The sequence below is a fragment of the Limulus polyphemus genome, unplaced genomic scaffold (assembly GCF_000517525.1).
Source record: "Limulus polyphemus unplaced genomic scaffold, Limulus_polyphemus-2.1.2 Scaffold58, whole genome shotgun sequence".
Classification (NCBI taxonomy): Eukaryota; Metazoa; Arthropoda; class Merostomata; order Xiphosura; family Limulidae; genus Limulus; species Limulus polyphemus.
In genome coordinates this window covers 1,302,685-1,313,063 of record NW_013665668.1, presented here as the reverse complement: position 1 = coordinate 1,313,063, position 10,379 = coordinate 1,302,685, and the positions used below count along the sequence as shown (strand labels likewise).

General features: G+C 32.1%; 1 protein-coding gene across 4 annotated transcripts in view; it reads right to left on the bottom strand.

Annotated features, from left to right (window-relative positions):
- Window positions 1-1,071: 1,071 nt before the first annotated feature.
- LOC106464279 (probable ubiquitin carboxyl-terminal hydrolase FAF-X) overlaps window positions 1,072-10,379 on the bottom strand; it is a 155,167-nt gene continuing 145,859 nt past the window's right edge. For 3 of the 4 annotated variants that reach the window (XM_022392384.1, XM_013924410.2, XM_022392391.1), the window contains 2 exons: window positions 6,718-6,864; window positions 1,072-2,458 (listed from right to left, as the gene is read on the bottom strand). In XM_022392384.1, the coding sequence (XP_022248092.1) occupies window positions 2,039-2,458; window positions 6,718-6,864 (567 nt within the window). In that variant the 3' untranslated portion in view covers window positions 1,072-2,038. The remainder of the gene's footprint in view (window positions 2,459-6,717; window positions 6,865-10,379) is intronic. The other variant, XM_022392395.1, reaches the window with a different exon arrangement.

Sequence of the window (10,379 nt, the reverse complement as noted above, 5' to 3'; positions counted from 1 at the left end):
AACGTAACCATGTCTCAAACAACAAACATAAATATTTAATGTCCTGTGGAGTCGTTTATAGATATACTAGCATTCCATGCTTTCCAGACATCTAATTACATTTATATTTTAACTATATGTTTGATCATCAGTACATTAATTGGTTGTTTTGTAGATTAAAACTGACTGGTTCAGTGCATTTAGCAGTTTTTGTAGTAAAACTGTATAGTCTAGTACACTAAGTAGTTGTTACTGACAGACTGAAACTGTTTTGTAGAAATTAAAACTGCCTTGGTTAACACACTAAGCATTTTTATATAAAAACTGAAACTGATTGGTTCAGCACACTAAGCAGTTTTAAGGTGAAACTGAAATTGACTGGATTAGTATACTAAATGGTTAGGAAGAAACCAACTGTTTTCTGTTAAAAAACAATAACAGTCTTAATACATCTCATATAGATGTATATGTAATGGGCTCTGCATGATTATTCTGTACAGTTTTAATGTAATACTAGGGCAATCTAGGGATTGTCTTCGTAGATGTACATTACTTTTCAATTATTTTAGTCTGATCTATACAGTTAGCTTACTTTTAACCATAAGTTCTTAAATTCATACAAGTAAAAGTAGAGTTTTAATAAACAGAAAAAAAAAACTACTTTAGTTGCTCTCTGGAAAACTACGGTTTTTTTTTTTTACTTTCAAAAAATAAACTGTTGCCATGAGTTTTATAGAGTGTTGGATTTCATAGGACTGTTTAAAATTTAGCAAGTTTTCCTTATTATTGGAAAGTTAAAAACTCTTTTTCAAGCCATGAAAGTGACCCAGTGACTCTTCAAGGCTGTTACTAATAAAAAATCACTTCCCACAAATACATAAATATACATAAAACAATTTGTAACTGTAGCAAAACTTAGTGAATGATCAAAATGAGAGCAGAGAATCAGTTTTAAAGAATGCTAAAATAATCACATTAAAACCACAAATAAGTAAGACTTCTGCACAGATTATAAAGTATTACTACCGGTACTAAAATGTTCATGCTACAGTGTCTGTAAACTGTATAAATACAAATATTTTTTAAGCAAAATGAAGAACAAAAACTTGTTTATTACACTCAGGTATTTTTAGCTTCAGCTTACAAGACAATACCCATTCTTAGAAAATACACTACTCTATAGTTAAAATGTGGTGAATAACGTTGGAGGCATGATTAGGGCAGCATTCTTAGCCACCAAACTGTAACAGTCTATACAGGGTCAAAGCACACATGCATAACATGTACATCTTATTATAGCAGTGGTTCAAGCACGTACAATTTTTCTTAGATTACCAAAACAACTCAATATAAATTATGTGCTCATCTGCTTTACAAACTATTTACTTTGTCAGTTTCATGAATAAGTGCTTAGCAAGTAGACGTTTAGCTGTTGGGTGTCTGAAAACAAACACAAAATGTACACGGCTACAGACGTTACTGTATAATACATGGGACAATCACGTTTTAGTAATAACTACTAATTTCTCACTTTATGCTCCATTTTGAAATCAGAAAAGATGGTTATGGAACAATCAAGTCACAGTTGAGTTTAATTACAAGATACGGAGTGTCTCTTGGAGAAAAAACTTATTATTATTTTTTTTTTACAATCCATACAAGCTGCCAGCTAAAGCTAAGAAAGCAGTTAAATTACAAAGCTAATTTGAATATCTTGTCAGGTGAGCCGATATCACTGAATCTTCATGAGTCCACATAGTTCAAGTGGTGTAAGGGAGAATTTAAAGAGCCCTTGTCTTGCTTTAAAAATAAATTAGATAAACAAAGCTACCAGCCATTCAATCTCAAAAACTGCAACATCTTTGTCACCCACAAAAATAACACTGATTTTTAAGCTTGCTTTGATGACAAGGCCAGAAATCAGTCAAAACATTTACTTCCCATGCTTAGTTGTTATGCTAAGACCAGAACACTGCCATAAATGTTTGATTTGCACTCACTTGCCCCTCCTATAATTCTTACTTGCATGACAGAAAAACTAACTGGTGGTCAGAACAAGTTAATCAAGTCTATCCTGTTTCTGTTCAGTTCCTTCCTGTGAAGATGATTGTTGTTGGTGGGTGGTAGGAGGCTGCAAAGTCACATTTACTGAAGTTGTTGTTCTTACTGGTGGTCCAGCTGGGGTTGTATTTGTGTTGACTCCCTGGTTACAAATACTAGATGTAGTGACCACTCCCGAGGTTGTCCCAGAGGAGTGATAAGAAGGACTGGTTGCCTGCTGCTGACTCCCACTTGAAGGACCAATTAACAAGTTACCCATACGATTAGGTACAACAGAGTTCACTGGATATGAGTTAACACTGGGAGGGGGTGCAGGTGGTGGGGGACTAGGGTGCTGCATCCCCCCCTGCCATATTGGAACTTTTTCCTCGGGAGGAGGACTCTCACCTTCTTCAGAAAGTTCTTGTTCTTCCTGCTCCTGAAAGTACACCATAGTTTTGTATTTCAAACACTGTAAATATGATACATATATTTACAATAAACAAGCTATGCAAAAAAAAAAAAACAACAACATTATAATTAAATCCAGTTAAAGCCCAAGACAACAAAACATAAAAGAAAACTAAAAACAAACAAACAATTTTTCCAATGGTATTCTATAATAAAAACAACGATGATGCCAAAAGATGCTAATTTCCAAGATTCGTTATTATGATACCAATATTATTAAAGTTTTTATGGAACATTTGAATTACATATTTTGTTTATATTAATGTTGCTTTGATTTTGTAACAATAAACTTTTATTTTTATTTTCTGATCCACATAAGAGATCTATTTGGCTAATGGAAACTTAACTGTGAAAGATAATCTAAAGCATAGTTTTGTAAATGGGCAATATAAAAATCTAAAATAACCCTTTGACATTCTACATTCTAGCTCAGTCAGTTTAATAGCCTTAACCAGAATAGAAAAATCTTATGTAAGTATTACTTGAAATGAATATTTTTAGTGATTTATTACACTAATTATCTAATAAAAAACATCCTTTAATTATGAGAAAAAACGAAAATTAAACAATCTTTTAAAACATATTTGTAATAAAAATTCAAAGGAAATTACACCACAAAAACTAAAAAATATCATAAGCACCTATGTAAGTTTACCATATGTAGAATGAGAACAAAATTTATCACAATTTCTGTTGATGTTTATAGTAATACTAGCATTTAGTCTGTCAAAAATGACAAGGCTAGTACTACCACCCCCACCCCATAGTATACCCTAACCTCACATTTCATAGCTAACTGAAATAAATAAATTTTGCAAAATCAAGCTTGGCCAACAAAGAGGCAGAAAAGTACTACAGTCGAGACAGTCAAAATTAAGATCATTCATGAAATGAATCCATGGCATATTCATAGAATAATTATTGGTAAAAATCAGTTACATTAACAACTTCTAATATATAGAAAAACCAATGGGTTTTGGTAACACTACAATGGCTGTTATGTCATGTTGCTTATCAACAAAAGTATAACCAACTATTGTTGTTAGCCCATGTATTGAAAGTATAAAATGAAATGTATAATCAACAAAACTAAAAAAATATTTGTTGATTTCTTAATTTAGAGTCTCTGTTGATTAAAGAGGTTTATTTTTTATTTAAAATGTTGGTGATATAACAGAAAATAGCTTAATTCAGAAACAATTTAAGTTTAAAACTGAATCAATATTTTTACTTTCATCATAAATTTTAAGCACTTGGCAGTACGTTAGGTGATCCTACACCATATCTTTACTTTATGCTTATTATACCAACACTCACTACACTTATAAGGTTTCATAGCATCCCCCTCCTCAAGGCCCCCTTTCATCTCCATCACTAAAATCATAATGGGCAGACAATAATTGAACTATTCTATCTGGATAAAATGCATTTTGGCTTTTACGATTCCCCCCTATTTAGAGAAATCAAGCATGATGTGACACACACTGACTTTTATATAGGTTAGATAAAACATAACCTTAACAACTTTACCGAATCCCTTAACAGATGTATATTATTCAGAATACAGTTACCTATCCTCTAAGTACAAAAATAACTTTAAAACATTCTTTAACTAACCCTATTAAAATAATCTTCTAAAATATCCTTCAGGTCCACAATTGTTATCTTATAGCAATTCACTATTTTGTATGGCTATTTTAAGGTTTTTTTTTTATCCCAACATAAGAGATTCTCTCGTTTATTTTTCTTTGTAAAAAGAATAAAGACTAAAAACAACTTCATTGAATATTTATGCATTACTCATCACACTCAATTTTATTTTACAAGAATATATTCATCCATGTTTTTGTAAATACAAACTTTGGTTTACAGCTTCTCAATTTCCATACTGCTAATGGTGCCAAGTTGATAACTAAAATGTATGATATCCAAATAACATTTTCAGGTGGCAACTGAAGTACACATGAAATGTTACAAGAGTAGTAGTAGTAGTTTAGCTGCCTATATCAGTTGAAGCGAGTCTGTGACTTATGACTTTTGGATATGTTTTCCTCTACAAATTCCTTTCACTAATTTTACTTCCTAATGAGAGCTTGTTAAACTTTTTATTCAGCAATATTAAGAGAATGACATACAATTAGTAGTTTTTATTTTCTCTTTTTCTTCTTTTTTTTTAACTGGTATCCCCTGGAACCTTAACCGAGCCACACTCAACAATTGTTTTCCTTTAATGCATGAGTTATAATTTAGATAGTTTATATTTAGTTATTTTTAGAAGTGATAGTTTATTGCAGGTTTGTGTATGTAACTGTTTACAAATTATACGTTGTGTAGTTCAATAATTATGAATTGGTGATTGTTATATTATTGTGTCATGTAACAAGAACCTTCTGAGTTTTTCTTGTTGTTGTAATTGGATATTATTGCATCATAATATCTTGTGGTGTGTGGAATGTTCTAGGCCTCTGTTCAGGTATAAATACACATCGAAAATTGTGATTGTGAGCTTAGTCATAAAGAGTGTATAGTGGCAATTTTTTGAAGTGAAATTATCTCAGACTGTTTTGTAACAAAGGAGCAGAAAGAATAGTTCATCTTGCCAAAGTAATTGAATCAGCCTGTGTGGACTTTGACGAAAAAGGAAATTATTTAAAAACTCTGGATACAACTGTGATAACTAACAGTGTAACAAACATTTGTAAATATGTTTGACTTGTTTTTAATATATTATTTTAAAACAAGTGGACTATGTGCTGTCTGTTTATTGTTGAAATTTATCATAAAGAATCTGGCCCACACATAAAAACCTGACAACAATCAAAACTAGAGTGTGATGGAATACTTACAAAACCTTAAGAGACAGGGAAGAAATGAGCAAAATGAGCAGACGAGGTTAGTTAAGCTAAGCAAAAAATAGAAAAAAAAGTAAAACTAGGTTAAGAAACAGTAATAATTGAATTTTTTACAACCAAACTAGCTGTTTGCATATACAAACAAGGAGTGCCAACATCAGGGTCATGCAATATGCTATGAATCCCCAAAGCAGTGAGAGAGTCCCTTGATATGGTGATTCAGTTACTTGTCACTGGGAACAAGGTGAAAGCCAATGCAGAAGTAGAGTGTCTAGCTTATGATAAAATTTGCCAGCTGGTTTGGGGTTATAAGAAATACTAAAAAACTACTTCAATATGATTAAATTGTGAGGGATTATCTTTATAATACTGAGCTTCAGATCATATTTAATAGGACGTATAACACCTCATGATTCCATTAGAAAACGGATCAACCCATAATCCAGTGAGCATATTTCAGACTTATACATGACCTTAAGCTTTCCAGACTTGTAACAATCAAGCTTTTGTTTTTACTACACAAACGTTCATGATTTTTACACAATAAAAACTAACTAATCCTGAATAAGAACTCAAAGATTTGTATTATTCTTTCAGAATTAATTCTGAAATATAGCAAAAAAAAGGGGGGATATTATAAAATACATTTTACATAAATTATAATTATTTGGGTTCTCATTCATTCTTTAGCATTAGAGTAAGGACCTTTTATATAATCCCTAGTTTATGTAGTACTACAACTTTAAAGTGTTTCAAATACATGTAAGAATACCCAAAAAAACTCCAACAGAGAGCCTCTGGAGGATGTTAATCAATCTTGATATAAATGTATACACACTTCACAGATGAGTCTGATACTAAGTGTGCAGCGACCAACTACATAACGACACCTCCACCATAATCCTTAACATCTGGTACACAATAATCATACCGAAACTATTCACTTGCCCTTCTCCAAACCTATATACAGCCATAACTTTCAAAATCAGGTGAAGTTACTTTCATCACTCCAGGAGTAACTAGTTCACCAATTAAAATGGCTCTAAGCATTCTTAAGATGCTATAAGGTTTAAATATCCCCTCACTTCCAAAGGGCCCACATTCAGGGTCAGCATGTTTTATTAACTTCACAACTAGTGTCCTTTCACACGTGGTCAGGTTGGATGTAGTAAGCTCACTGTGAATTTCCCATCATACTGTTTGTCAGATTCAGACACTTTTAGCCAACTTGAATGATATTCAGATGTTATACAACCAAGTTAACAATACCATTATATGTTCACATGCACAGCAGATCACACAAAACTAAGTTATAACACTAGTTTACAATCCAATGTGATTCTTGAAAATTAAAAATTATGAACAAGTTACCTACCTCTTCTGGGCAGAGCTCATAAGCTTTTGCTAAAGTCACACGTGCACTATGTGATCTCTCCAAGAAATACCCATTGGAAGTCTCATTTGACTGAGCAGGTGGTGACCAGCTGCTATAACCATACTGGGTATTAGCTGGGTAAGGTCGCTGTCAAAACACATCGCGTATTAGTTGCGAAAAGCAAAACATTGACTCTGTATTATGTGTTTTATCTATGCTACATATAGCACTTGTATAATATTGAAAAGAAGAAAAATAGTAGTGAAAAAAATGCCTTAAAATTCTAGTTAATATATGTAAAAGAAACTGACTGCCATACATATTCAAAAAGAAATTCAATTATTCAGTGGTCATGCTAGTTTTTTTGTCAGTGCATTACAAAACACAAAAAATGTGTTTCCCATTTTTCGAGAGTTGCGTTCAAATGATACTTAACTAACATTTGTTTGCACAAAATGACTGCTTTGTTTGTTGTTAAGTGCAAAGCTACAAAATGAGCTGACTGTGCTATGGGTATGAAAACATGAAAATGAATGGAATCTTGTCATTTTGCTGAGATGAACACTTTTTATCGTGTAAACATAAAAAACAAATGTTACTCAACCTTTTGGCTTGAACCTGATAAAAAGTTGCACTGAATCATATATTGGTCAGTATTTATGCTTTGTCATGTATCCTATGATAAATTATTTGTAACTATTTAGAATATTTTTCATTTCTTAATACTTAATGGTGAGGTTTGAATTGTATGAGTTGTAGAATGTGCTTGTGAAACAAAATTCTTAGAACTAAATTAGAATATGAGTAATATTGTATCACTTTAAATTTCTAATTTTCAGTCATATTTAATAAAAAAAATCATTCTAAACAAATCGAAAGTCAAAGAGTAACAAAAAGTAGCAGAAGACAAGTTTAACACTTAATATATCATAAAATATCCTTCGTGCTATTATGCACTTTAAACAGCACTAACACCATGTATCTCAAATCAAATTAAGCACATTTAAATTCAGAATTTTTGCCTGTTTGTGGTAGTAAAGATTTTATTTGCTATTTCTGCAGTGACCCCTACTTAGTCAGGAAAGGGTTAATATTTCATCCCTTTCTCATTTAACAAGTTTTTTTATCCCATCCAATACATTTATTTTGCATACTTGATGCAAAGTTTTGAGTTACCATGACCATTGAATTATGTGTAAGAACTATGTACTGAATAATTCTTTGGACAGCAAATTTTTCAACATTTCAAAACTTGTGTGCATTAAACCTACCTTTTTAATATCCAACAAAGTTAAAATATTGTAAAAGTGTTATTTTTTTGTTTAAAACAATTATAAGTAATTACACAACTAGGGTGTCAGTGCCTTGTGGTTAGTGCTTTGGACTTCTAATTGAAAGTTTGAGGGTCCAAAGCTTCACTCACACATACTCCTTGTGTTCTTGAGCAACATACTCTACTCATCTGTAAAATGGATAACAGTGTGGTATATGCAGGTATATCCATGCATTTTATATCTTCTAATTTTAATGTAGAATTTTTAAAAGTTTTGTTGTTTATTCTAGGTATGTGCAACTTTCATATAGCATATGGTCACGAGTCATTAAGTTGAGTTTGTTCCAGCTGCCTTTGTCATTCTATCGAGGTCGCACCTGTCTGTTCATGAGCAGCATGGTTATAATACTGCATGAAGTGCAAGAATGTAGACAGCAATGTCCTTCAATGGTAGGTCAGATGGTATCTCCATGTTTGTAGTGCCACGTTAAGGCAGTGGGTGAAGTATAAATTAGTGACACCCCCCCCCCCCTCCTGCTTGCTCTTTCATTTAAGAAAATTCCTTACAAGTTGATAAATTAAATTTATTAGTGATAAAAAATTAAGGAAATAAAAAAGGAGGAAATTATAATTCTTAAAAATGACTGGTTTATTACTATTAATTTGATTATACACTTCATATTTTATTATTATACTCTTAACACCTGGTTAAAATATTTGCCCATCTAATAAAATGGTTCTGCATATTTGAATGAGAATTATCAGGCTTGTTGGTAGAGGTAGTTGATCTGGATTAGTGTGACATTACCAATTTAACTAGTGTGAGATTTGGACAACCTGGAACATCATCTTGATAGAACATATCAGTTTTTTGGGACAAGAGCCAGCCTGATGAATTCACAACTCCAGTACAGGCAACAGTCCAGCATCCAATGCAAATACACACACCATGTTTGTGATACTAATAAACGTTGTTCTTATTATGCACACTTTGTGTAGAACCTATTTATTTTTTAGCACAGATTCCGTACTTTTAAGGGATTTTTGGGTTACTTCGTAATCTATCTTGTCAAATCTCGTTATATATCTAACCTATCTAATTTACTCTTTAAGAAAATCAGTTTACCTGAAAATGCCACACCAGCTAATAGGTGGGGATTAACCTGTGATGGACTGGCATTCCATTAAGAGTGATTGTGAAAACATTCTTTAATAGGTGGGGATTAACCTGTGATGGACTGGCATTCCATCAAGAGTGATTGTGAAAACATTCTTATCCACTTATACCATAGGAAAATGGAGTTATACAACAGCCTTATGTGTCTTTAAGGCACACGAAGGATTTAAATTAACACATCTAAGGAATAGCATGCACAAAGAAATGCAAAGCTAGCATCAAGTTATAGTAAAACAGCATGCAAATTTTAGCTTGTTTTAGTAGTATAGCCATTATATAGCATCAACAAGACAAAAAAATGTGCTAGCATTAGACTGTACACTGGGATGATGATATCATGCATTGGTACTGTTTATCATGCATATAAAACAAAAGCAAAAAAAAACGGATAGTTGTTACGTAGTATCACCAAGTTATCCAAAATAATTTCATAACTTTAGCTTGTACATTGAGTTGCTATCATGCACAAAGATTATTTACTAGGCAAATCAAACACAGGTTAACAGATGTATGGCTGTTACGTATCATCATCATCATCAAGCTATTTAAAATATTACGCAAACTTTAGCTGATTTTAACCACATAATCTATTTTCAACGGATACTACTTCTTGTACAACATAAACAATGCTCTACAACCAAAAACTTGAAAGCTTCATTTTTGAATAAAATATTTAATTCTTACTATTTTCTATTGAGAACATATCTTTTGTGTTTCTTTTATGAAGTTTAATACTGGATCGATGGGTGTCTGTTCTCAAAAGAAAGATATTCCTTATTTATACTGTATCTGTATCTATATAATAGTACTGTCTGTTGTATGTCCATGTAACTACTTCGCAGGGTATGGATGGATCTTCACCAAAATTGGTATGGACGTTCATTAGGTCCATGCAGGGGCACATACAAATTTTCAATTTGGCATTTTACGTTTTTCAGATTTTCTGGACGTTTTTTATTAAACCTACTATTTTGTTTACAATCATGAGGTGCTACATTATTAACGTTATGAGATTTACCAAAGAGATATTTTTAGTTCTGCATTTTGTGGTTTTTTGCATTTTTTACCACTACTTTGCCCCCTGTTGATGGATTCTCACCAAATTTGGCACGAAGGTTTGTTGGTTTAATGTGGAGATACAAACAAAATTATGGTTTCACATTTTGTGTTTTGCAGTTTTTATGGGCATTTTTGTGTTTTTCACAATTACAT